The sequence below is a fragment of the Brachyhypopomus gauderio genome, chromosome 5 (assembly GCF_052324685.1).
Source record: "Brachyhypopomus gauderio isolate BG-103 chromosome 5, BGAUD_0.2, whole genome shotgun sequence".
Classification (NCBI taxonomy): Eukaryota; Metazoa; Chordata; class Actinopteri; order Gymnotiformes; family Hypopomidae; genus Brachyhypopomus; species Brachyhypopomus gauderio.
Window position 1 is genome coordinate 11,478,678 of NC_135215.1, and position 26,940 is coordinate 11,505,617.

At 37.6% G+C, this 26,940-nt stretch overlaps 3 protein-coding genes across 12 annotated transcripts in view; all 3 read left to right on the forward strand.

Moving 5' to 3' along the window:
- ptprjb.2 (protein tyrosine phosphatase receptor type Jb, tandem duplicate 2) overlaps nucleotides 1–13,058 on the forward strand; it is a 52,044-nt gene extending 38,986 nt beyond the window's left edge. For 5 of the 8 annotated variants that reach the window (XM_077005664.1, XM_077005667.1, XM_077005668.1 and 2 more), the window contains 9 exons: nucleotides 52–318; nucleotides 914–1,180; nucleotides 7,870–8,130; nucleotides 8,729–8,995; nucleotides 9,131–9,286; nucleotides 9,385–9,580; nucleotides 9,685–9,788; nucleotides 10,851–10,944; nucleotides 12,830–13,058. In XM_077005664.1, coding sequence (XP_076861779.1) covers nucleotides 52–318; nucleotides 914–1,180; nucleotides 7,870–8,130; nucleotides 8,729–8,995; nucleotides 9,131–9,286; nucleotides 9,385–9,580; nucleotides 9,685–9,788; nucleotides 10,851–10,944; nucleotides 12,830–12,878 — 1,661 coding nt within the window. In that variant the 3' untranslated portion in view covers nucleotides 12,879–13,058. Of the gene's footprint in view, nucleotides 1–51; nucleotides 319–913; nucleotides 1,181–3,157; nucleotides 3,257–7,869; nucleotides 8,131–8,728; nucleotides 8,996–9,130; nucleotides 9,287–9,384; nucleotides 9,581–9,684; nucleotides 9,789–10,850; nucleotides 10,945–12,829 lie in introns of those variants that run through there. The other 3 variants (XM_077005665.1, XM_077005671.1, XM_077005669.1) reach the window with 3 other exon arrangements.
- LOC143514457 (receptor-type tyrosine-protein phosphatase eta-like) lies at nucleotides 13,042–17,801 on the forward strand (the record flags this gene model as incomplete). The annotated part of the gene is made up of 8 exons (XM_077005675.1): nucleotides 13,042–13,197; nucleotides 13,498–13,588; nucleotides 13,777–13,850; nucleotides 14,485–14,619; nucleotides 14,826–14,942; nucleotides 15,085–15,245; nucleotides 15,493–15,628; nucleotides 15,768–17,801. Coding segments are annotated over 8 exons (987 nt in total), but the record flags the coding sequence as incomplete, so codon positions are not given.
- Nucleotides 17,802–22,595: 4,794 nt separating this feature from the next.
- Nucleotides 22,596–26,940, forward strand: part of osbpl5 (oxysterol binding protein-like 5) — a 30,899-nt gene continuing 26,554 nt past the window's right edge. The window contains exons 1-2 of one of the 3 annotated variants that reach the window (XM_077005677.1): nucleotides 22,605–22,729; nucleotides 23,142–23,262. Coding sequence is in view for 1 of the 3 variants with exons in the window: in XM_077005676.1 (XP_076861791.1) it covers nucleotides 22,669–22,729 (61 nt within the window). In the remaining 2 variants the exon portion in view is untranslated. Of the gene's footprint in view, nucleotides 22,730–22,866; nucleotides 23,263–26,940 lie in introns of those variants that run through there. The other 2 variants (XM_077005676.1, XM_077005678.1) reach the window with 2 other exon arrangements.

The window sequence follows — 26,940 nt, forward strand, 5'->3', positions numbered from 1 at the left end:
TGTTTTCATGCAAACATTTCTGATATCTTTACCCCTCACTTGCATGCACAGAGCCTGAAGTTATAAGGAATCTGACTTTGACTGAAAAGCAGACAACCTCGTTGAACATAAACTGGACTGAACCCGTCGCAAATAGTTCTTTCTTTAACGTGCATTGGTCCAATGATACTTCTAAAGTATCTTCCAATGCAACTACCAAAGATACTTTCTTTAACATCACTGGCTTGACTCCTGGAGTCAAATACAATATGCAGGTGTCTGCACTTGCTGCAGATAATGTAACAGAAGGTCGATCTGTTGGTCTCTCAGCCTACACAAGTAAGTTAAGCATAATACGTTTTTATATATTATAATTTTTATTATTATTTTATATTAAACCTTCATTTTGAGCTGGCCTTCCCTTAGAAGTCTACACTTAAAATTTGCTGTTTCTTTCAGGTAATCTTATATTTTCACTTGTATGCATAGATTCAGATTTTATAAGGAATCTTGTTCTGAAAAAAATATTTATAACTATTGAACTGGGGTGGGTTTCCCGAAACGTTTGTAGCGCTAAGTACTTCTTAACCTCGTACATTTCTGAACCATAAATATAATTTTCACTTTCCTATCACTACAAATAAATCATGCATTTGTGGCATGCTTATTGTGAAGTTCACTATGTATTTATTTATTTATTTTTACAATTTTGTTTTTTGTATATGGTTTAGTTGTCCTTTAATAGAACATTATTAATTTTTCACACATTTTTTGTCCAAAATATTAAGTTTTCCAGTTTTCCAATGATCAGTTTTTTTTTCAGTTGTATAATTTTATTATCTAATTTCTCATTACTCTTCAGTTGTTTTTGTTGAACTTCATTGATCTAAAGTAATATACTGTAACTTTTTTTGCCCCTTTCTTGCACTCACAGAGCCAGATGTCATCAGGAACATCAGAGCTTCTGAAATCACAATTTCATCTGTGTTTCTGAACTGGTCTGAACCAGAAGGAATACTGTCTTTTTTTAGAGTACATTGTAGCACAGATCTCAACAGTGTAATTTCTAATTATTCAACTAATGCAAGATTCTTTAATATCACTGGTCTCATTCCTGGGAAAAGGTACATTTTCTTGGTATCTGCCTTTGCTGCTGATAACTCAACAGAAGGTCAATCAGTTGATCTTTCATCTTACACAAGTAAGTTTTTTTTTACTTCTTCAGATGAGCTTTTGCCTTGAAGGCCTTCATTTGAGTTCAAGAACCACACGGTATGCACGGGCAGTGGCTTAGTGCAAGGGGGCGTGCAGTGGCGGACTTAGCAATTTAGGGGCTCAAGGCGAATTTAGCTAGGGGGCCCATCAACATTAATATGCAAGAAATAAGTTAGCTAGTCAGGGGGCCCCTACAGTGGGCTGCAGTGGGAGGGGCCCAAGGCAGTTCCCTAGCCATGCCTTTATGCAAAGACCGCCTCTGGGGGCGTGTGCCGTGTGTGTGTGCGAGTGGGTACATGCGCCCTCTGGTGGCCTCCCGGCCGACCCACTGTGACAATATTACAATATAATAACTGAGTAGAACCAGTGTATAATGTCCCTCATTGTAAAGTATTATGTGAACATCTGATTGTTGATTTACTTAATATTTGGCTATACTCAATTAAAACATTGTCTGTCCATCCATCCATCCATCCACCCATCCATTGTCATTCGCTTTGTCTGGGTTCAGGTCGTAGTAGCCTAAGCAAACATTAAATCATTGTATCCGAAACAAAAGCCATTCAAATCTTTAAATCATCTTTTACATTTACATTTACGGCATTTAGCAGACACTCTTATCCAGAGCGACTTACAAAGTGCTTTGCATCTGATCACAGACTTCATCCTAGGTAATAGTGCGGATAGGCCAGAATTCAAGATACCATTGAGTATCCATTTTTCCTTGGAGACCCCCCCCCCCCCCCCCCCCAACCTAACCCCAGCCTACACAAACATGTCAAAAGAATAAAGGGATTAGAAATTAATATTTATTTATATAACAAAGAATAATGGGCAACAAGTGTATCATTTACAACAGGTGTACAATGAAAAAAAAATTAACATTTGAACTTCAAAACTGTTTCATTACCATATCTACATTCTACAATATATTTTCCACTTATTTTTGCCTCTAGGTGTAAGAAATAAAAACTGAAATCACTGAAATGACCGGTCCCATGTCTCTCAACCAAATATAGATGCAGCTGGGACTTTTCACAGCTGTATCAGCACCCAGAACTAAACATACAACTAGTCATACATACATGCACAAAGAAAAATGACTGTAACTAAAAATGACTGCTGTGCTATCATTTCAATAACAAAGACCATAGCCATAACCAGCAATAAACATAGCTAAACACACAGTAATAAAAGTATTAACTTTAAAAGTACTTACAAAATTTTCCACTTCAAATCTGTTCATTTATAAACTAATGGGCACCTTGGGCTTGCATATCTTTGACGAGGGATGGTTGTGACAGCCAGTCTAAAGTCCTGGTGAACATCGAGTCTGTCTCTTGCTTTTGTTTTTATTGTTACCAGAGCGCTGAAAGCTGACTCCGACAAGTACATAGTGCTAAATGGGAGAATAACTTTTGCTATTGCGTGTTTGGCGAGTGTAGGAGCAACAGTGTGTCCTGCAATCCAGAACTTTTTAAACCCGTTTTCCTGGAAATATCTTTTTGACATGGAATCAGCTTGAAGGTCACAAAGCTCATCTTCACAGTCAATGTATTCCACATCCTTCAGGTTGGAAACGTAGGGGTCCAACACCCATCCTTCTCTGGATAAATACTCATCGATGTCAGCGAAGTGGCTTTGAATCTCGTCTCGCAGAAGGCTCATATGGCGCGTAAACTCTGTGCGCAAAGACGCACGCACTGTGCCACCAGACTGTTTCAGCAGCAGCGGAAACTGCTGTAAATCCCCCTTTGACATTTTAGCAACTCTATATTCCAGTTTGCACACAAAGGCATCCAGGGCGTTTTTGCAAAGTATGACGTTTGATTCTGGCCCTTGCATGCGCTTGTTTGTTTCATTGAAAAGAGTGAATGTGTCCGCCAAATAAGCAGCTTTGATCCAAAACGTATCCGTCAGTTGTTCACTCAGTGGTTGGTTGTGTTTTAATTTTTTCTTTTAGTTCCATAAAACGAACAAGTACAAGTCCACGCGACAACCACCTCACCTCCGTGTGCAGCAGTAATGTTTGATGCGCCTCGTCCTCGCACAGCTGGGCAAAAAGTCTTTTATTAGAAGGGTGAGCTTTGATAAAGTTTACAACTTTAACAACAATTGATAAGGTGTTACTGAGGTCTTCTGAAAGCTTTTTGCTGACCAGTGCCTGGTGATGGAGCATGCAGAGGAAAATCACGCATCCAGGGGCCTTTTCCTTCAGGCGGGTGTTAAATCCCTTTTTTTTCCCCCATCATCGCTGCTGCCCCGTCTGTGCAACATGCAACCAGATGTTGATAAGGCAGATTGTTGGAAGAGGGATAGGAGTCTAACAGCCAAGAATATATCCTCGCCTTTCGTTGTTGTTTCTAGATTTGTAGACATGAGGATATCTTGCTTCAACTCATCGTTATCAATGTATTGTACATACACGATGAGCACGGCCTCGTCTGCCACTGTTGTTGTCTCGTCCAGCTGAATAGCAAAAAGAGTACGGCGTGTCTGCGTGATGTGGTGCCGCAGCCCTAGCTTATTTAGCTAGCAAATTAGAGTTTCAGAGGTGAAAAAGTTGTTTGTCATAAATAGCTAAATATTATTTAATTGTGGACCTGAATATTTAATTTAATTGATAAACATTGCAGTAGTAGAGAATTCAATGTGTGTATTAAAAAAATACTCAAAAATATTTTATAACATCAAAGCAGCTAGTACGGAAGCCCTAAGAGGACGTACACTGCAACTTATTTTTAATTCGCTTTCCTCAGATTTTATTTTTTTAATAATCGTTTTCCCGAAATCCCGAGATAATTAACTCGTTAAAACGAGAAAACAACAAGCGTTTTCCAGAGATATTTTATTTGTTTTTTTTTATTTGTTATTGTATGAAATTCTGATTCCCATTGCTGGTCTCACTCACATGGTAACTGTCGCGCTTTGATCCTCTTTCACCTTAGCGCAGCATGTTCATTGATTGCAAGAGAAAACACTACCAGTCTTGTCTTTTAACCTTTTATTAAAAGTAAATAAGAAAACAGAGATCTCTGGAGAGAGTACACACAATCCAACAACTCTACCCTGTAGCTCTGTGTGCAGGTCTCTACCTGAGACACTTTTCATCCTGTAGCTACTATATAGTGTGGCCTGGGTATGAGCCCCCCTCATAGGAGTTGCACGTACATTCCATATGTTAAACCTACAGCTTTTTCTCTATTTTAGAAGCGAGGTCTTCACTTGCTGAGCTTGTCAGATTGACTTACAGAGGCTGCTCTTACACACCCTGTTTTTAGAAAACGGCAGGCACCTAGAGTCTGGGAATGAGCATACAAGCACTTTCCCAATCATTCTTGATAACAAGCAATTTGATTAATACTATATTGTAAGCAAAATATAAAGTGATTAATATAAGAAATTTGATTAATACTTTAAGACTAGTCAAAGTATATAAGGATTATGATAAGCTGCTTGATTAATACTGTAAACAAAATATGAAGGGATTAAAATATAATTCCCAACAGTATCCATGCAGATGACCAGGGCCTCGAAGCTGGTCAGCGATGTAGTTAACCACTACATCAGGATCAGTGAAGTTGCGTCGGCGATAAAGCTGAAGCCTAGCCAACATTCTTCTTAGATGATGGACACTAATGTGTGTGTCGTCTTCTACTGCTAAACACAATACTATTACAGCTTGTGTTAGTCCTTGGTTGAACAAATATGTGATGCGGTAATCAATCCTGCGGATCCATGTAATGAGCGAGGGATACCTTTCTTGGGATTTTGGGAAAACGAATGTTGTTTTCTCGTTATAACGAGTTAATTATCTCGGGATTTCATGAAATCGAATGTTGTTTTCTCGTTATAACGAGTTAATTATCTCGGGATTTCGGGAAAACGAATGTTGTTTTCTCGTTATAACGAGTTAATTATCTCGGGATTTCGGGAAAACAATTATTAAAAAATAAAAATCTAAGGAAAATGAATTAAGAATAAGTTGCAGTGTACGTCCTCTTAGGGCTTCCGTAAGCTAGAGCTCCGCGGAAGGACCCCAGGTTGGGAACCAAGGTACTAAACTACAGGAGACAATGTCATTACCTAGTATTTTGCAAGACTTTTGCCAAGAAGCACAAATAACCATAGACAGACATACAATTTAAGAACAACGGCAAGTGTTATCAGCTGAGTTAGTGCTCTGGTAAGAACTCAATAAACACATGGGTCTTCAGTCTATGCTTGAAGATAGCAATAGACTCTGCAGTCCTAGCAGCTAATGGAAGATCGTTCCACCATCTTGGAGCCAGGACGGAGAATAGTCTGGAGCTTTGTCTTCCATGAGACTTTAAGCATGGAGTTTCAAGTCGAGCCAAGCTTGAGGTTCTGAGTGTTCGCTGTACGGATTGGCTTTTGACCATGGACATCATGTAGGGAGGGGCCAGTGCATTTTTGGCTTTGTAAGCAAGCATCAAGGTTTTATATCTGATGTGTGCCGCTACTGGAAGCCAGTGAAGAGAGCGTAGCAGAGGAGTCACATGTGAGAACTTGGGGAGATTGAAGACCAGTCGTGCTGCAGCATTCTGAATTAGTTGTAGATGTCTGATGACTCGTAGAGGAAGACCTGCAAGTAGGGAATTGCAGTAGTCCAGCTTAGAGATTACTAGAGACTGCACGAGCACTTGAGTAGCTTCCTGTGAAAGGAAGGGTCGTATTCTTTGTATGTTGCAGAGGAGAAATCTGCAGAATCTGGTCAGTTTTGCTCCTATCTTTTGCTCCAGATATGACAGATGTTACAGTACAGTATTTTTGAACTAATACAGTATAGCTTTTAATGCAATATATTTTTAACACCTCTTTTAATAGCTCTTTGCCTTATTGATGGCATACAATGCAGTTTCAGGGTTATAGCTCTAATTGCACACCTTCAGGCATGTCCGTGTGTGTAGTTTTTAGGGGTGGGCATAGATAAATTTTTTAAATCTAGATTAATCTCACTGAAATCTTGAAATTAATCTAGATTAATCTAGATTAATCTAGATTAAAATGGCTCATATACATGCTACCCAAGTAATGACTAAAAGTCAGTTTTTGAGATAGGGTTTCTTAACACAGAGGGTGCATTAGACCAGGGGCTCATCTCCTGTTTCCAAAATGCTTTTTGGACTGCTTGAGAAAGCTGTTCTACTTTGATACTTGAAGAAAAAAAACATGCTCAATAAAATGTAGGCTACTCGTGTTCAACGCATACCTGTCAAGTTTTGTATTTAAAAACAAGGTGCATTTCCCGTATCTGACGTCATCGCCTAATTTACATAATCGGTTATTTGCATATAGCTGCAATCGAGGCTGTAGGATAGATGAAAACATCTTTGGAGTGGCAAAAAGTGAAGAAAAAACACCCCAAATATGTTTTGAACTACAATTGTGACTTAACCCGCGAGTTTTCAATTGTTATTTTTTTTAAAGCATTCATGTGCCACGCCAAACAGAATTCTCTCACTAGCCTCGCGAGAACTTCCACCTGCAGTAGTCTGGGTAGCAGTTCTCGCGAGGCTAGTGACAGAATTCTGTTTGGAGCGGCACATGAATGCTTTAAAAAAAATAACAATTGAAAACTGAAAAAACGGGAAAATAAAAATACGGGATGACGCCGGGACAGAGCGGTAAAATACGGGACTTGACAGGTATGGTTCAACGGTTTATTCAGTTAAACATGAATTTGTAAGCCTACATACTGTACATTAAAAGGGGTTGATAACATGTTTATTCAGCTAAACATGATATTTGAAATGTAAGCCAACATTTAGTACATTTAACCTCACGGACGTAATTTGGGGGGGACTTTTTTAAAAGCCGGTTTTGGTCCTCTGCAGTTTTAGCGGTTAAAAAGAAATATTTAAATAGCGACGAACCTAGCGCTAGGACCATGCAGAAAACGACCGCTCCGAGCTCCGCTCCGGTAACACTTTACGTTCCTAAAAATGAATTTTCCATGAAGCAAACCTGGCGACTTCGTGTCTGCATCCATGTAAACACACGTACGATTTGTAATTCACAGGTTTGAAAACTCGTTCTCGCCCCTACTGTGCAATTTGGTTAGGAATACAGCCGAGCTAAACTATCAAGTTGAAAGTCATCATAGTTTGCTTACCCATTTTGACCCAGTTCCCAACCCAATTTTAAGAATAGATTAACGGCGATAATTTTTATATCGCCCGATAAGAGTATCAAATTAACGAACGCTGTTAACGGCCCACCACTAGTAGTTTTATTTGTCTATGTCTATATATGTACTTGTGTGTGTGTATATGTATATGTCTTGTTGATGTTATGTGCTGCACCACTTGTTGTCAATGTATTTAAGTGTGTGACTCGTCTTTGTCCCTCGCCAGTTGTTCTCGTCACATAACATTACTTGTTTATTGTTATTTGTTTGGTGCAGCACATCCTATTTTTACTATACATTAAATAAACAGCGTTCTGCCATTTGCTCGTGTTTCAGCATCCTGCTCATATTACAATGACACTATTTACCAGTTTTATTTTGATTTCTGTTATGTTCTCTATTTAAATTTTCAATTTTTTTCCTCCTGGTTGTTTATTTTTTGAGTGAAATAATTTTAACACATTATATATCTAAGGTAATTCTTTAACACATCCTCCCCACTTCAATTTTATCTCTTGCCTCAGAGCCAGACATAATCAAGAATCTCAGATCTTTGGAAATCACATCATCATCTGTGATTCTGAACTGGACTAATCCAGAAGGAGAGAAATTGTTCTTCAGAGTGCGCTGGACTAACGGCAGTGGAATGCTCAATAAAACTACAATAGCAGCATCCGCTAACATCACTGACCTCACCCCTGGATTTAATTACTCATTTCAAGTCTCTGCTGTTGCTGCTGACAATGAAACAGAAGGGAAGTCCGTTGACCTTTCCTTATGTACAAGTAAGTTTCAAGTAATTAAAATAAGAATATCATTTAGTGCTTGTTCACTGTTGGCAGATTTTTCTTTACTTATATTTAGCAGATTATACAATACAGATCTGACAATTATGTAACATTTCAAAAAGAAAATGTTATAATAAGCATGGGATCTTTCTGTGCAGTTCAGTAGACATATAATAAGATGCCTTCCTCTTGTGATGAGAGGTGTGCTTTGAGCAGGGGACAAACACAGACACAAAGGGAAGAGATTTGACTTCTATGATGCCTATATTAATTAACTCTTTATTAATTTTTTTATTGGATTAGGAAACTGGGTAAATTTAAGGGTAAATGAGATATTTTAGATGAAATTTTTTTTAAAGCGGACACTTTCCGCTTTCAAAAAGCGGACAAAAAAAGTGTATCCAGGAACTATTGAAAGCGGACAAAAGTGTATCCAGGAACAGTTTTGGAAGCTGTATCAGTAGGGCACCATAAATTCATATGCAGAAATGAAATGATGCTTGGCAAGAATATCGTACACATTCCACATCCTGGTGCTGTCACTATGTGATTGTCTTACACATTTTGTAGTAACTGTTGTATCTGATTCTTCAAGACGCAAGTCCTGTTCATGACTACGACTGTCAAGGACCAAATCATACAGCTTTGCTGAACCTTACATGGACGACTCCCTTGGGCTCCAACCAAGGATTTAATATTACCCTCAATGGAGCAACCCAGAACTCTGTTCAATCATGTGCAAATGTCTGTAATTCCAATATCCAGGGCCTTCAATACTCAAAGAATTACAATCTGAGTATTGTAACCCTCGGATGTGGTCAGAGTGGGATATTGAATCTTATGTGCAAAACAGGATTTACACGTATGTGATGTTATTGTTTTCTGCTTCATGCTACATAGAAATCATATTTGTAATTATTGGTAGTTATTTTGTGAAGCCAGTAGTATCTAACACATGCTAGAAATAAAATTCACTTACGTTTCTTTCTCTTTCAAGATCCACCAGTTCCTCCTTCCTTCAATATAACAGTAATAAAGGATTCCCATGAAGGAGACACAGATAGGAAAGTAACTATTAAATTCGTTTCCAGTATTTTGAATAGCTCTAATGGACCAATTGAAGCTTACGGTGTTCTGCTGTCAACTGACACTGGTAAGATTTCTTACATTTTTTGTTGTTCGCAAAGAATGGAAATTGGTCAATGGATTTTTTTCTGATAACAGTTTTTCATATTTTGAAAATAATTTCAGACAACAACTCCCTCAGTTTCCTGACTAAAAACTATAGTGATTGGAGGGAAGATGAGACGACACCTTATCTCACAGTTTTGAAGATAAATGAACTTACTAGAAGCAGTGAAAACATTGAGATTGAAATAGGTGATACTAGTAGAATCAATGGTACAAGTTATATAAATAGCCCTTTGGATGCTCAAAAGAAATACAAGTATGTCATTATACTACTTAGAAGCTTTAAAAATCACAAATAAAAGTAATCCAGGCTATCTACCTGGCGGTCTACCACTATTTGTCCTATTTGCCTCTTTGCAGGGCAGCACTAGTTATCTTCACCTACTTGCATATCACTGGAGGACTTGTGGACATCTCATACTCATTTTTTTCCATCACACCTTTTGTCACACTGCTGGATCCAGGTAAATAATTTTTACAAGCCTTAATATCAAATCAGCTCGGTGCTTATGTGGCAGGGCTATTTTCATTAGCAGTTCTTTTATCAAAGAATGACACCTTGGGACTATCACCCAAGGAATTGAAAATACCTGTATAAAAAGACCAGGAGGGTCTGAAGTTCCCAATGTAGAATTTATATAAAACAGTTGTTTAATAGAAGTATTTTCCACAAACTAAAATTAGTCAGCTGGATTTAGAGGCAAGATAAACCATTCACAACAGGAGAGAGGCTCCTTTAACATCACAATCAAAGATATACAAGATAAACTTTAACCAATCTCAGTCACTTCAAAAAGTAGAAAGTAGGTATTGTTGCTATATCAACCAATAAAGATGCCACTCAGAAAAACTAAGCCCTCAGTACCTAAAACCAAACCACAACAGGAAAAAAGGCAGCGTAACACCAGGGGCGCCATGGAGCGATGGGGCGGACAAGTGTGCTGAGCAGAGCAGGTTTATTAAGGGCAGATCCATAATCAGAGTTGGGATCACGGTCCAGGTTCAACAAGCCAACACGGATACTCATGATAAAGTAGACAAAAAGAAAACTAAACAGGCAGACTAAACAGAACATTAACTAGAAGATAACAAACAGGCAGAGTTTACACAGACATAAGAAAAGATACCAGACTAATTCATAACACTCACTTGAATACGTGCAGTCAATACATTCAGTAACCAGCATTGAACAAGACAAAGAACAAGGATTAAATACTCTGGACTAACAAGGGAAACAAGTAGAAACGGGTGGGAAAGATAATTATGGGGAGTGGTTACAAATGGCTTGGGAGTGGCAGGAGAAACACATGGGGAACCAAAACATAGACACATGGCTAGAAAAACAAAAGGTACACTTGACATTATTTTCAAAGAAAATAATAAAGCAAATAAAATAATTAATCCTTTTAACAATAAATAATACTTTTCCCAGGGAAAGTTTTCCCTTGTCCCAACACTTAAAAATAGGGAATCTATTAGGAAACTCCTGAGTGTTTGATCAAAAACTTCACCTTTTAATTCCGCAGTTTCAAAACCCCCTCAAATTCTTTGGCTGATTCTGCCCATCACAATTCTCGTTATCATCATCGTCATCATCCTGATATTCCTCATTAATAAGAGGTGAGCAGAGAATCCTTCAGTTGATGTGCCCACATTAGTCATTAACAGCGATGTATGTATAGTATAAAGGGTTAAATATATATGAAATTGAAGGTGAGGTTCTGATTAAGAAGGGACGTGGGGTAACACCAGTATTTGTATTGTTTGATATTTGTAAGATATAGAGCCTACGCTTATTTTACACTTCTACAACCCCTGGCAATAAGTATGGAATCACCAGTCTGGGTTGAGCACTCGTTCAGACATTTTATTCTGTAGAACAAACTCAGATCAAAAACATGATGCAATAATAAGGTCATTCCAAAGTGCAACGTGTTGGCTTTCAGAAACACTAAAAGAAAAAAAAAAAACATTGTGGAAACAAAGTAAATGTTACTTTTATTGAACAAGCACAGGGAAAAAATTTGGAATCACTCAATTCTGAGGAAAAAAGTATAGAATTATTCAAATTGGAGGTAGAAAATAAGGACACACCCAATTTCCTTTCCCTAAATGGACACCTGCCTCAAATTAGATCTGCTTGTTAGTCTGCAATTAAAAACACCTGCAGTCATGACACCTTGGAGGGCTGTTGGACGAAGTGGAGTGGCAAGAACCACGGCTCCAACAAGAGAAATGTCTCTTAAGAAAAAAAAAAAGAGAGGATTGTGAAACTTCCAATATATGTGACCGAACTATAAGAAATCACCTAAAGGAAATGGGATTTCAATACAGGAAAGCTAAAAGAAAACCATTATTGACACCTAAACAGAAAAGAACAAGACTGCAATCATGGATTGTGCATGACTAGATGAAAGTTAACTTCAGTGATGAGTCAAGAATCTGCATTGGACAAGGTGATGATGCTGGAACTTTTGTTTGGTGCCGTTCCAGTGAGATTTATAAAGAGGACTGCCTGAAGAAAACATCCAAATTTCCACAGTCCTTGATGATATGGGGCTGCATGTCAGGCAAAGGCACTGAGGAGATGACTGTGGTTCATTCTTCTATCAATGCACAAGTTTACATTGACATTTTGGACAGTTTTCTCATTCCTTCAATTGAACAGATGTTTGGAGATGATTAAATAATTTTCCAAGATGACAATGCATCGTGCCATATGGCAAAAACAGTCCAAGGAATGCATTCAGAAAGACACATTCAGTCGATGTCATGGCCTGCAAATAGTCCAGATCTCAACCCAATTGAAAACCTGTGGTGGAAATTGAAAAAAATGGTCCACAAAAAGGCTCCGACATACAAAGCTGATCTGGCAACTGCTATCAAAGAGAGTTGGCATCAAATTGATGAAGAATACTGTTTGTCACTCATCATTTACTTTGTTTCAACAATGTTTTTTTCTGAAAGCCAACAAGTTGCACTTTGGAATGACCTTATTATTGCATCATGTTTCTGATCTGAGTTTGTTCTACAGAATAAAATGTCTGAATGAGTACTCAACCCAGACTGGTGATTCCATACGTTTTGCCAGGGGTTGTAGTCATCAGCATTGAATCCTGCTTTTCAGCAGTATTCTAGTTCAACAGTACCCTGAACTCTTACCTAATGTACTGGCTATGACAACTTCTATGAGTAGATGACAAAATGCTTTTGTAAGTCGCCCTGTATAGGGGCATCAGCTAATGTAAATGGTTGTGATTATGTGTAGCATAATACTATGTACAACAGCACAATATTTTCATTATACTCGTACATCCCTCTCAATCAGGACTAATTTTTAACACAACAGGATACAGCTATAAAAATATCACTGGCCACTTTACCAAGTTTTTTTTTTACTTTTATTTCTTTTAAGGAGGTTTATAGGTCTATATTTGTCAAGTTAAGCACCTCAAGGTGCACTGTCCTTTGAGTATTTCTTTGTGTTTTTGTCATCATATCTCAGGCGATCAAAGAAGACCGAAACGGAAATTCCTGTTAATGTCTTAAGGTGAGCCTTCAGTGTTATGGTTTCATATGTATAGCACACCAAAAAAAGGTCATTTGAAAGAGTATGCAAATCTTTATTGCAAACTAACTATTTGTACTCTCTCCTCTTTCCATAGAAGTAAAGTGTAAGTAACACTTCCTTAAACCTCATGCACAATGACTTAATAATCAATCACACATGCACCAATTGTTATACGAGTCACACGAGTCACTGCTGTGTATCTTCTGTCATGCAGTAGCATTCCTGTGCGAGTAGAGGACTATGAAGCTTACTTCAGGAAACAGCAGGCAGATTCCAATTGTGGCTTTGCTGAAGAGTATGAGGTGTGGAGGATATTATAACTATGGCATACTTACATTGTTGTTGAATATAGAAAAAAACAAGGTTATCCTTTTGTCAGTTTTTTTTAAGTAGTATTAGTGACATAAGAAAAAGGGATGGCATTATTTGAAGAAAGACGTTTCAATACAACGATGAAATTTAAGCCAATGGATGTCACTCTTACAACCATTGGAATACAATGATTGTGATGTGTGAACAGTCAATAAGTGAACATCAGAACTAAGTAATGTAAAAGATGTGTGCTTGAACATGTCACCTTAAAACATCTCTTATTTTTGTAGGATCTTAAAGTTGTTGGAACTGCTCAAGTCAAAATTAGTGCCCTTGCCCTGGAGAACAAGGGGAAGAATCGCTACAATAATGTTCTACCTTGTAAGCATACTTGCAAACAAATACAAGCAGGACTATTGTTATTGTTTTTGGTTTTATTAGGTTGTTTGTGTTATTAACTCAATTGTTAATGGTATTTTTCAGATTTTGTGTGAATCTAGTCTAAGGTGCATTGTGCTTATGTGAAATGTTTCACAAAAGGCATCTGTGTGACTTTATATTACTTTTAGATGATTTCTCTAGAGTCAAGCTGTCGATACAGGGCAGCACGTTTGATGATTACATCAATGCAAACTACATTCCAGTGAGTTGACTTTTACTTTTACATCTAATTAACATTAGATAATAATAATAATAATAATAATAATAATAATAATAATAATAATAATAATAATAAGTAAATTAGAACATCTAATTAAATTTAGATGTTCCTACTACTTCTTTAACAACTACTTAGTTAATTAGAACTTCATATTCAACTTCATTCAAAAATATGAAGTGCTCAGCAAGCATGCAGTCAGTATGTGTCTATTGTGATTTTGTCTTTAATGTTTCCCACACAAAATGGCAGAAGTTGAAAGTCATTATGTTCAACATCTAAGCAATATAAGCACTACTATAAGATAATATATTAATAATATAAAAATTACCTGAATGTAATTAAAAATGAATACTTCTTTTCTTACTCAACTTGCATTTTGATTTTTGTAAATCTTTCATTTTTCTTTACAACTTTAGAAAAGTTTTTCTTTTGTTCATATATTCACCACGCACTCCTGCACATTTTAAAGCAGCTAGTTTGCTGGTTCACACATATTTGCTAGGCATTATCTCAGAAGAAATCCAAATTCCACATAGTGGAACTGTAGTCAACTACTGGTGTTTTGTTCTGAATGATACTGCGGACTTGCCGGATGTTGAAATGAATGTTTGTTCAGGGTTACAACTCGAAGAAGGAGTATATAGCTGCTCAGGGCCCACTTCCTGTCACTGTGAATGAGTTCTGGAGGATGATTTGGGAAAAGCATGTCCACACCATCGTGATGCTGACTAAGTGCAACGAACAAGGGCGTGTGAGTTTGGTTCAATGTTTATGGAGCACACTGTTTATTACAAGACTAATGAAAAGCTGTTCATCCTAGATTGCTTCGTTAGGATCTTGTCTATTTCTTATCAAGTAGCATACTGCTTTTAAAAATCGTTGTTTTTAGTAGGCTGAGCATAAATGTTACAGTTCACCTCTAACTGATTGCATTTCATATTAATAATAATTCTTTAGGTTAAGTGTGAGAAATACTGGCCGTCCGAGACCAAGCTGTACAATAACATTATTGTGACAAGTACATCAGAAATTACCCTGGAGGACTGGACAATCAGAGACTTCACCATTAAGAATGTAAGACTATTCACATATGGACGGTATTTACATCAGACTCTTCTGTTCCAATATCTCGTGGTCTTGTGCTTCTTATTTGGTGCTATGTGACCAGAAACAACTAAGAATCGCATGTCAGACCTAAACTTGAGCGCTGTCTTAGGTGAAGACGGCTGAGTCTCGTGAGGTGCGTCACTTCCACTTCACGGCCTGGCCTGATCACGGCGTGCCAGAGACCACGGAGGTGCTCATTAACTTCAGACATCTGGTGAGAGAGCACATGGACCGCTACTCCCGCCATTCCCCCACCATTGTGCACTGCAGGTGAGTTTTAAACCTTTACCCAATGATTTCTCAAATCAGATACTAAGCCATTGGTATGTACCCCAGATGTCTGAAGTACTTTCTTGTAATTAACTTAACAATATTTACTTTTTAAAATTAAATTCCTTTGTGGTTATAGCTAGCTTCTTTAAATGTTCTTTCATAATCACTAAGAATAATAATTTAAGTGGCTACCTCTTACAAAAAAATCGAACTTTTTTATTGTTTAAAATCTTCACTTCAATAGTGCTGGTGTGGGCAGGACTGGGACTTTTATTGCCCTTGACCACCTGATCTTCCAGATTGAGAGAGAAAGCATGGTAGACATTTATGGAATTGTTCATAGCATGCGCATGCACCGACCACTAATGGTACAGACAGAGGTATGAGACAAAATAAAACAAACACACATCCAATATAGAATAAATAGATTTGATTACATGCATCTCTTTTTCACACTTCGATGAATGCTGATCTTAGACAGCATGCAGCTTTTCAAATTGTGTTGTCATCCATCCACAGGACCAATACGTATTCCTGAATCAGTGCGCTGTGGATATCATCAAATCCAGATTAGGGACCAATGTGGACTTGATTTATCAAAATGCAGCGGCATTCAGTGTCTATGGAAACTTGTAACAGCAAAGACATCCACTAAAGATGGAATCAAAGAACAGTCACCTAAGCATCATAGTTTTGGGGAAATCAAGTTTTGTACAATCTATGTGAGTTGTTATGCAAATTGATGTAACAAGTGTCTGACATGTAGATATTTTAATAATAATATGCAATAAATGCCAATTTTACGTATTGTTGAGGTTTAGCAGAAAATGAGCTTCCTGTAAAACTTTTTTTACACACATTAAGCATTTTGATCTCAAACTATAAGGCACTGATATGCAAATATTTTGCATTTTAGAATGGAACTAGTCTCAGGCTTTACTCCTCATGAGATTTTCATTTTCCGAAATGATGAGCAAATTAAATGGACAGATATAAACATTTGTATAGTTTTTATACTTGGTTGGAAAACCATGAAAAAACATTTTATCTATGCTATTTATGTTATTTTAAGTTATGTTTTAGACTTCAGTTCTTTAGCACATTTTAATTTAACTTAATTTAAATTTCTTTTCTTATTTGTGAAATTATTTTCAGCTTCCTAACACAGTGGTCACTATGGACCACATATTTCTTTATTTGAAAATAAATTTGTCCAACATTTTTGATACTTGCTTCATATAATCTTGCAGTTCAATTCTTGACTACAGCTATAGAGACCAGCAGTGGTATGGATTCTTTGTTACTATACACACCATGTACGTGAAATGGTTTCTTTGTTACTATACAGATGTGACCAAAAGCCACAGCAGAACTGTCTTTCCAAGGGAAGTAAGAGTGGTCAGGGAAAATATGGCAGTAGAGATTTGTAGATAATTTTATATAAAATAAATTATTTAGAAATGTTATGGATGCCATATACTTGATTTGCTAGTACATGCAAAAAGAACTGTAGGTCTCACACACACACAAGTAAAAATATGGAATTCAAAGTAACCATACAGTCATATTATGAGAGTCACATGTGAAAATAATCTCAGATTAAGCATATATGATGCTAGATCTAAAATTGGAGCACACATATATTGCCAACTTTTGACCAGGTTGAGCATGCTGACATTCTATAGCAGAACGAAAATTAATCTAGTGAAGTGGTAAGTCTAATTCTTGTAGCCTGTAATCAATAACCTATATACTAACTTTTATTTGAACAAGCCTGTATTTGAACTCTTCTACCACTGGGAGTCTCCCTTCATTCTCTGCCAATTGACTGATTAGCTTACTGGAAATCATGAGTATGTGTTGTATACAAGTACTTGCTGTGTACTTTAATGCTGTGAAGGAGTTAAATGTGTTATTTCAGTGAAGCTTCTATAGTGATGCACAGCATAAATTGGTCTTTCTCTGTTAATATATGATCGAACATTTATACCAAATAATTAAACAAGACTTGTAATTAAGGTACTTGAAATGTAAAGAAATGCCTTAAATATGTATATTTTTTTATGTATTTTTTTATTTGGCACTGAAATGTTTGTGCAATTTTGATTACCAATGCATATTGGTTTTACAATACACAATGCTGATGAGCCTATACAGGCTGACTATCTTTTGAATACTGTCAATACTGTTATGATTTGGACAATTTGTGCAATACTTATTAAATGAATGTAAAATCATTAGGATAAATAGCTATCCTGTATTTTGATGTAACTGTTCATTTAAAGTGTTTAATTAAATTGTGGATTTTCTGTTTCTGTTTCCCCTCATGGCAATAAGGCAATATGAAAACTTTATTGCATTAAGCTGCCATGAGAACATTCAGGAATATACCATAGCCATTTATTTTTTAACATTGGAATATTGGATTATATGTATCATTCTTAGCCGGTTTATTTCCCTGTTGAACAGTTTGGAAATAATTGTGCATGTGAGAACCTGTCTTATATGCTGAAATAGGATTTAATACAAGTAAAAAATAAGTTCAAAAACGGATCTCATAAGCCTTTTGTACTTTTTGTTGTGATTAACAAAGTGGAGAAATGTAGCTTGATGAGTCAAGTTCATTATCATCATATGCAATTTGATACAAACTATTGTAGCAAAGATCTTGTGCTATGCTAGTATAAACTTACAGGCATGTAAGACTATTCTATTTCTGACCAAATGGAAATAAAGAAGGATTAAATGGGGAAAGGAACAATGAACTGTAAGACATGTATTTTAAAAAGACATATACATAAGAGGAAACATTTATATATTTAAAATATATAATAGTAGTTTTATGCAATTGCTCTTTGCAATATGTATGTAATTACATAGTAATTTATACCAGTTGAACAGCTTTAAGTGTATACAGAGCAATAGCGATGTGTGGAGTGTATTGAATGAGCTGAAACATGATGGATTACTATACAATAAAAAGTTTACAAAAGTCTGAGGCAGTGAGAGAGACCGACATACATCAGTCAACACTTACTGCTGGGAAGTCTGATGGCCTGGGGAGAAAAACCTTAAAGCAGGTGGTACGAGTTGCAATGCATCTGTACCATCAACCAGATGGAAGACAGAGGACCAGAGCATGGGCTGGATGTGAGGTGTCCATGGTGATAGTGCCCTCATCCTGGATTGTGTCTTGTAGATTTTCTGTGAAGGAAGATTAATACAATCTTGGATGCAGTTCTGCTTGTCCTCTGTAGATCTCTGAGATTGTGTGTGTTCGTGTTCCCGGACCAGGCTGTGATGTGTCCAGGCCACACACTTTCTATTGCACAGTGGTAAAGGTACAACAATATGGGAATGTTCATCCCAAAGCTCTTTTAAATATATGTTGTGCTTTTCTGAGGATATATTGAGGACATGATACTGAGTCTGGCAGCTGAACACCCAGAAATGTGAAGCTATTAATGACTTCCACAAGAGAGCCATTGATGTTGATGGTAGACTGAGCCATATTGTGCTCTCTGAAGTCCACTATGAGCTCTATTGACTTTCTCACAAATTTACCTTAGGTGAGCTAAGTTAGACAAAATGCTAAGTGGCCAATAAATAGAGTCATTTGTCTTAAGTGGAACAGAGAACAAGAAAAGTTTTGTGGTAATTGTTTTTCAACAATTACCACCAAATGGTTCTGTAAAACATTAAAAATTTTGCGAAATACTGCTGAATTATTTAACTGTAAATATCAATATAAATCAAATATAAACTATATACAGTATACAGGACTGTCTCAGAAAATTAGAATATTGTGATAAAGTGCTTTATTTTCCGTAATGCAATAAAAAAAAATGAAATGTCATACATTGTGGATACATTACAAATCAACTGAAATATTGCAAGCCTTTAATTGTTTTAATATAGCTGATTATGGCGTACAGCTTAAGAAAACTCAAAAATCCTATCTCAAAATATTAGAATATTTCCTCAGACCAAGTAAAAAAATAAAAAATATAACAGCAAAACAAAATCAAACATTTGAAAATGTCCATTAATGCACTCAGTACTTAGTTGGGAATCCTTTTGCACAGATTACTGCATCAATGCGGCGTGGCATGGAGGCAATCAGCCTGTGGCATTGCTGAGGTGTTATGGATGACCAGGATGCTTCAATAGCGGCCTTTAGCTCATTTGCATTATTGGGTCTGGTGTCTTTCATCTTCTTCTTCACAATACCCCACAAATTCTCTATGGGGTTCAGGTCAGGGGAATTGGCAGGCCAATCAAGAACAGCAATGCCATGGTCAGTACACCAGTTACTGGTGGTTTTGGCACTGTGGGCAGGTGCCAGATCATGCTGGAAAATGAAAGCATCATCTCCATAGAGCTTTTCAGCAGATAGAAGCATGTAGTGCTCTAAAATCTCTTGGTACACAACTGCATTTACTCTGGACTTGATAAAACACAGTGGACCAACACCAGCAGCTGACATGGCTCCCCAAACCATCGCTGACTGTGGGAAATTCACACTGGATTTCAAGCAACTTGGATTTTGCTCCTCTCCAGCCTTTCTCCAGACTCTGGCGCCTTGACTACCAAATGACATACAAAACTTGCTTTCGTCTGAAAAGAGGACTTTGGACCACTCTGCAACTGTCCAGTGCTTCTTTTCCATAGCCCAAGTCAGACGCTTCTTCCGTTGTCTTGAGTTCAGAAGTGGCTTGACCATGGGAATACGGCTATTGTAGCCCATTTCCCGGACACGTCTGTGAACAGTGGCTTTTGATACCTGGACTCCAGCTTCAGTCCACTGTCTTTGAAGCTCCCCCAAATTCTGGAAGCGGCTCTTCTTCACAATGTTGTTAAGGCTGCGGTCATCCCTCTTGGTTGTGCAGCGTTTCCTGCCACATTTCCCCCTTCCAACAGACTTTTTGTGAATGTGCTTTGAAACTGCACTCTGTGAACAGCCTGCTCTTTGAGAAATTTCTTTTTGTTTCTTACCCTCCTGATGGAGGGTGTCAATGATGGTCCTCTGGACAGCAGTCAGATCAGCAGTCTTCCCCATACTTGAGATTTAGTTTACTGAACCAAGCTGAGTGTTTTTCAAGGCTCAGGAAACACTTGCAGGTGTTTCGAGTTAATTAGACGATTCAAGTGATTAGTTGAATAGCCTACTAGGATACTTTTTCAAGATATTCTAATATTTTGAGATAGGATTTTTGAGTTTTCTTAAGCTGTACGCCATAATCAGCTATATTAAAACAATTAAAGGCTTGCAATATTTCAGTTGATTTGTAATGTATCCACAATGTATGACATTTCATTTTTTTTATTGCATTACGGAAAATAAAGCACTTTATCACAATATTCTAATTTTCTGAGACAGTCCTGTATATATATATATATATATATATATATATATATATATATATATATATATATATATATATATATATATATATATATATATATATGTGTGTGTGTGTGTGTGTGTGTGGTCCTTCGTCAGCTGTGCAAGCAAAGTGCTTCTGAATTAATAACCGGAATTAGAGGAGTGTATATATATATATGGGAGAGTGGGGTGAGTTGTACCAGTTTTTACTTAAAGTGACTTTAAAGTGAGACTATGACAGTAATGCTTCCAACTAGAATATGTACATATATTTCAGGATGTGGGGCATCCCTGGAATCAGTCACTTTGGATGTGAAATATAGTATATAAGAAATTCAGCTTTTTGAAAAAAAGTGGTCTCGTGGCACAACTTGCCCCCAGTGCGGGGTAAGTTGTGCCATTGATTACTGAAGTAAAACAATATATTTTGATCTCAAGAACTGGAATGCTATATAAAAGCTAGACAAATTCAATACAAAATTACTAATTTAAGGTTTATTTAAAGTTACTTTACAACATCAAAGGCCAATTTTCTACAAGCCTATTGTGCCACATGAGCACACAAAAGATAAATTTTCTTAAACAAGGCCTAGCGCTTCAGAACAAAATGAAACAAAAACAGTAGCAAATATTAAGTTTTTTTTAGCATAATTGGCATATATCTTAATTTTTCCCTTATTGATCCATTGCAGTTTACATTTACATTTGCATAAGTTGAAGCTATACGCTTTAAATAAGTCCAGTTCTTTTATATCCTATTTCTTTTCCATCTATCTTTTTCTTCTCCATGTATTGTTTTAATGACATCCTGCATATGCTCATCTCCCTCGCCACCTGACCAATAGACTTCCCTTCTCCACCTCTTTCACTGCTCTGTTCATGTCCTCCAGAGGAGTGGATGCCCTGCATGTCTTCCTCTTATAACTCCGTGGCATGATGGTCTATTTATATTTTGGGTCTAAAATTAAGAATGTCACATAGTTTAAGTGATTAAATATAAGAATACAATGTACAATTACAAAAAAAAACAATATGTTTAAAATATTGATAAGTGGGTCTGCCACTGGCACAACTTACCCCAGGCCCTATGGCACAAATCACCCCAACCCCACCATTTGGGAAAAAATGCATCATTCAGTAGTTTTGGGCTAACATCATGCTAGCTGCATAGACTCATAGTGTAGCTTACCAAAGCACTAAAACATGTGTAAAATATTTTCATACGTCTCTATAACTGTTCGGACACAACAATCAAAAATCCTTGATCATAGGAATTTTACTTTGAAAGGCAAAAAACAGTTTTTTGAAATTAAATGTGCTTTCCTCTCATGCAATGAGGCTCTCTTCTTTGCAGGATGAGTAAAATGAATGTTTTTTCAAAAATGTGTGGTCACATAACCAATTTCTTCTCTGGTTCCCTAGAACTTCCCCCCTGGCACAAATCACCCCACTCCCCCCTATATATATATATATATATATATATATATATATATATATATATATATATACTCCATATACTCCTCTAATTTTATATATATATATATATATATATATATATATATATATATATATATATATATATATATATATATATAATTCAGAAGCACTATATTTATGTATGTATATATATATATATATATATATATATATATATATATATATATATATATATATATATATATATATATATATATTCAAAATTGTAGTTGTATATATTTGTATATATATATTCATGAAGGGCTACAATTTTGAATATCTCCGTATGAACAAATCGTCCGAAACGTCGTCTTTCGCTGGAAGCCTTGTGTAGCTCATTGGACATTTGAATCGATAGATAAATGGATATTTCACAAGGAATTGCTTTTTACAACACGTAAAATGGGTTAGTAATATGCTAAAGAAAAACAAACACATCTCTAGTGAATCCAGTTCCGTACTCCTGCCCGCGTTTATTATGTAGCTGTTTGGAGTGCTCTTAACTCCAATGGCATTTCCTGCCATCTCTCATGAACAACTGTATGCAGGAGCAGCTGGATGCCTGTTAATGGACCGCTATTTAATTTTATTACGCCCCAACTCCCTATTTTGACAAAACGTAAGAAAAGTATAGCCTACATGACATTCATAATCTCGTTTTCTGAGTGTTTTGTGTATTCAATTCAGACGCATAAAGGAAGAACGTCGTTGTCTACGTTACTTTTTTTCGGGGGGGGGGGGAACAACACATTTCACTAACTGTAGCTAGCTAACCTAGTTAGATCATGGTTTTAATCCTCCAATAACGTTATGTTAAAGCGAGAAACCCACACCTAGCAATTAATCGTCTGTTACAACAACACTTTTTCTATATCGTCTCGTTAAGTAGATCTCATGTTGGGTCAACGGTTCGTAATATAGCTACAATTGGTGGCCCCTGAACTAAGTGCTCGCTAGTTCCCTGTGGTCTGGTTAACGGGCTAGCGTGTTAGCTGGACAACCGACTAGTGAAGTTGTGTGTCTCCGCGCAGCGACGGCGTGGTCGCGGGATGGAGACACGGGGCTGCAGCTAGCGCTCCGGCTAGCCCACTAGCTTCAGTTCGGTTCGCAAGGGACGAAGTTGCAACATCAACGTCGAGCGAGAGAGAAAAGGTAAGAGGAAAGGTTCGGCTAGCGAGCTGCCGGGTTAACGGTTGTCGCTCGTCTGAACACACCGCCAGCTCGTCGAGCTCGTTCGTCTCGGCGTCGTTGTGGATTCATGTTTGGATGTATTTTCGGCAACTGCTGAGCTTTTTTTGTCATTGACGCTCTTATTTTTGTTGAATTGCGAGACCTAAACTTACGACGTCTTAAATTCGCTCAGGAGGTCTAATAAATAATCACATGGCACATAATCGTATTGCAACTGTAATGGTGAGATGATTTAGATACAGAGTATAGCGGTCAACATCAGAACATTATTTAGACGTGTAACTGTTGCAGTTCAATGTTGTGTTGAGCCAACAGCCACGTTGACTCGATTCTGCATTTGGACTTAGTCGGAAACGTATTGCGGTAGTGATTACATCTTTATTTTGCAAGCAGATTGGTACAGAGTTGTCTTTTGTCAGGATAAAATGCATTATTACCATTTATTGCACGACGTAGCCTCGGCACCTCTCCAGAAATAAAACCACGATGCCACAGTTTAAATGTGGAAGCAACACACAAGTCGATGCGGCTCTTTTGATTTTGGGATGTGAAAACGTGTATAACAAAACCTGTGTGTTCGTGTGGGTATATGATTGTGTACCTGTCGTGTTGGTTGCAAACCCATTCTGTCTGTAATGTTCTGTGTGGCTTGTGCTTTCTTGAATAGGAAATCTGCCATGCCCCAATGACCTCAGTCAAAGTCATTTGGTTGTGGAAACTAGGTGGTGGCCCTGATGGTCTGGGTCGACTGGGACGAGCTCCAGTTTGTGGAAATTTTGATCTTGGGTTAAAAAATAATTATTATTCTGTGATCCACAGTAGTCATAGCAACAAGGGCTCATAGAGTTGGATGTGTTGTTTGTAATGACATTGACACATTCTTATTTCAAATCCCCTTCACCATTTTGAGCTTATGTGGCTGAATTCAAGTGAGATTGTTTGTACAAAGTACAATACATAAACCAAATGGTTTAATAGCGTTCAATGCCCTGCTCAAGACCCCATCCTTCCGATGTAACCTAAAAATGAGTACTGAGGTCCACACCATTTATAAGCTGTGTCAGTTCATGATTCATGGAGCTACATTTTTGGATCTTGAACCCTAGAATCTTGAGTTCTTGGTTTCAGTGTACTGTGAATTTATTTTACTTCATTAGTGTGTTTCAGACTCTTCCCTTTCCAACAAATGTCTGGCTCTACATTAGTTTGTAATGGCATGACAATGAAGCTATGGGAATTAAGGATTTAGTTTCTTCCATCCGTGTTATGTGACTATTAATATGGCAACTAGACCTCGTTTTATTCTAATCATAGTCATTAATTATTGTGGATTTGCAGGAGTTGCTATAGCTATCCTTTGCACTAAAATATGCAGGTCTTATATGTAGGGCTCACCCTGCTTCATATTAATCTTTTTAGTGTGTGCATAAGCATTGAGTTTCAGAAATGTTGAAAATACCTTCTGAGATTCAGCTCAGCAATTTGTTTGTTAACTAAATGGAAGCATTAGCAGTTGTTGTTGTTTTGTGTGTTAGGATGAGGGACAGCTGAACGCCTGAGCTGTTGTTCATCATTTTATATCATCAAGGCAGTTGTATAGAAGGGTTTACTGAGCATTTACTAAGCCTGAAGAACTGTGCTGCCACGCCCTGCACCAGAATAGGCCAGCTGTCATTTCTCTGAGTGCTTCTCACTGCACATGGAATGCTCATCCCTCACCTCATTAAGCAAATCTGGACTAATGCACTGCTTTAAGTCTACATTTCTCTTTTCTAGTTGTGAACAGCACATCTCCTGTCCAGTCAGTGGCATTTCTGTGGCGGGTGTTAATTTGAAATGAATTGATTAACAACTGCAATTAAGATTTGCAATCAAGGTTGTAGTATTGTTAAAAAATACCTGCACTTATTATTAAACCTGTCATTGCAGTTATCATGATCTATCATGTACTAAAATGTTGGCTGTAAATGTTCAGTTATAGGTTTAAAATATAAATCTAGGCTAAATCCCAATACCCTATAAAGTGCATGTTCACCTGTTGAATGTGAAAGTAGATGCTACTTGATGAGCAGTTGGAAGCTTAAGCAGTCCCCTGCTGTGTGTGGGGGGTGGGTGGGAGTTGGAGGTAAAGTGTGCTTTCAGTCTGCCACCCGTAGTTTAATTCCTCTAATGCACCATCTCACTACCATTCTCCTACTTTATTCATCAGTTGCTGAGGCACAGAAATTTAACAGGAGACTTTTCAGGACATTTCTACCTTATACTGAAACATGCAAAATCTAAAAATGTGGCCTAGTGGATCTACTGCTAAGCATAGCTGATATCTGTTTTGGTTTGTTTTGTTGTTTTTAACAACGTCTTAGCCTGTTATTGGATTAAAGCTAGTACCTTGTTTCCTGAAGCCTATCCACTAGTTCTCATGCCATTGGAGATGTTTTTGGACATTTCTGAACTCTTCCTACTGGCATTACTTCAGAGCAGTGCTTTGCTGTAGTATCCTACTGGCAGTTTTGCCTTATTTGTTTTGACAAGGAAGAAAAAAGGGTCCACATGAGTGCTTTTGTGCGTATGTTTATACCCGCATGCATTCACATGCTTAAGTCCATAAGAAAACCATCTCACCTTTATCAAACAGGGCTGAGCACAAATGAGCTACGTGTATGGAAATAAAAACGCAAAATCAAATATAAGCATGCAGGTCATTTTTAACACGTTCCATGTTACCATTTTATACTGCCTTCAGTGTGTAGAAGTGGAACCCATAGGCTTAATGTCTGAACCACACTCAACTGTTTTAGACTGCAATTGAAAATTCCAGGCTGTTTCAGCCTTCGGAATTCAGCAGCTAACAGGAGAGCACTGTTCAGCCTTTGTGTGACCGAGGTGGGCCGCCCGAGTACGTCACGGTTCAGGGTGCGCCACCTGAAGTGTCTCCGTGCTCTGGATGTAGGCCTGCGGCCTGGAGAGGCAGGAAAACGCCCTGTCCTACTTTCCTGCTGCTCCTTCCAGGCTGCAGTGCAGCCACAGGGCTCTCTGTGCTGCTGCGGCAGTAACACAGGCGTGTGTGTGCCGTTCCACATCACAAAGGAAAGCCAGACTAGACCAGGAGGGATTAACGCCGTTATGGCAATAGAGAAGCCCTTCCTTTGGCTATAGGGAGTGTGGAGCCCAATCGTCGTTTTCAGTTAGAGACTTCGTCATGGATTACTTCAAACTGCCACTTTAACACTGGTAACTGAACATGCAAATGTGGCTAACAATAAGATGAAGTAGACACGAGTGATTGAATGAACACTGAGCTAAATAGAAGTGTGCGTGCTACGGTTTGTTTTTGTTTTAATGTCTTTTTTCCTTCAGATAGTCTGATCGTGCTTACATTTGCTTTGAAAAACAAGCTAATACAAGGATCTAGACTAGCGCTTTACTGTGGTGGAAGTGTGATTGTCAGAACGCTCGTGTGTCTGCTCCGGCTTGAGGAGGGAGGAGACCACTACTTGGCCTAATTATAAGCACTGGTTGCAACTATACAGCAGTCACACTGTTTTCCAGCCATGACAAGTCTTTATAATTGTGTAATTGGTATAAGGCGTAAGCACTGATGTACAGCGTTTGAATTGTGCAGTTAGGATGTTGGTCGGG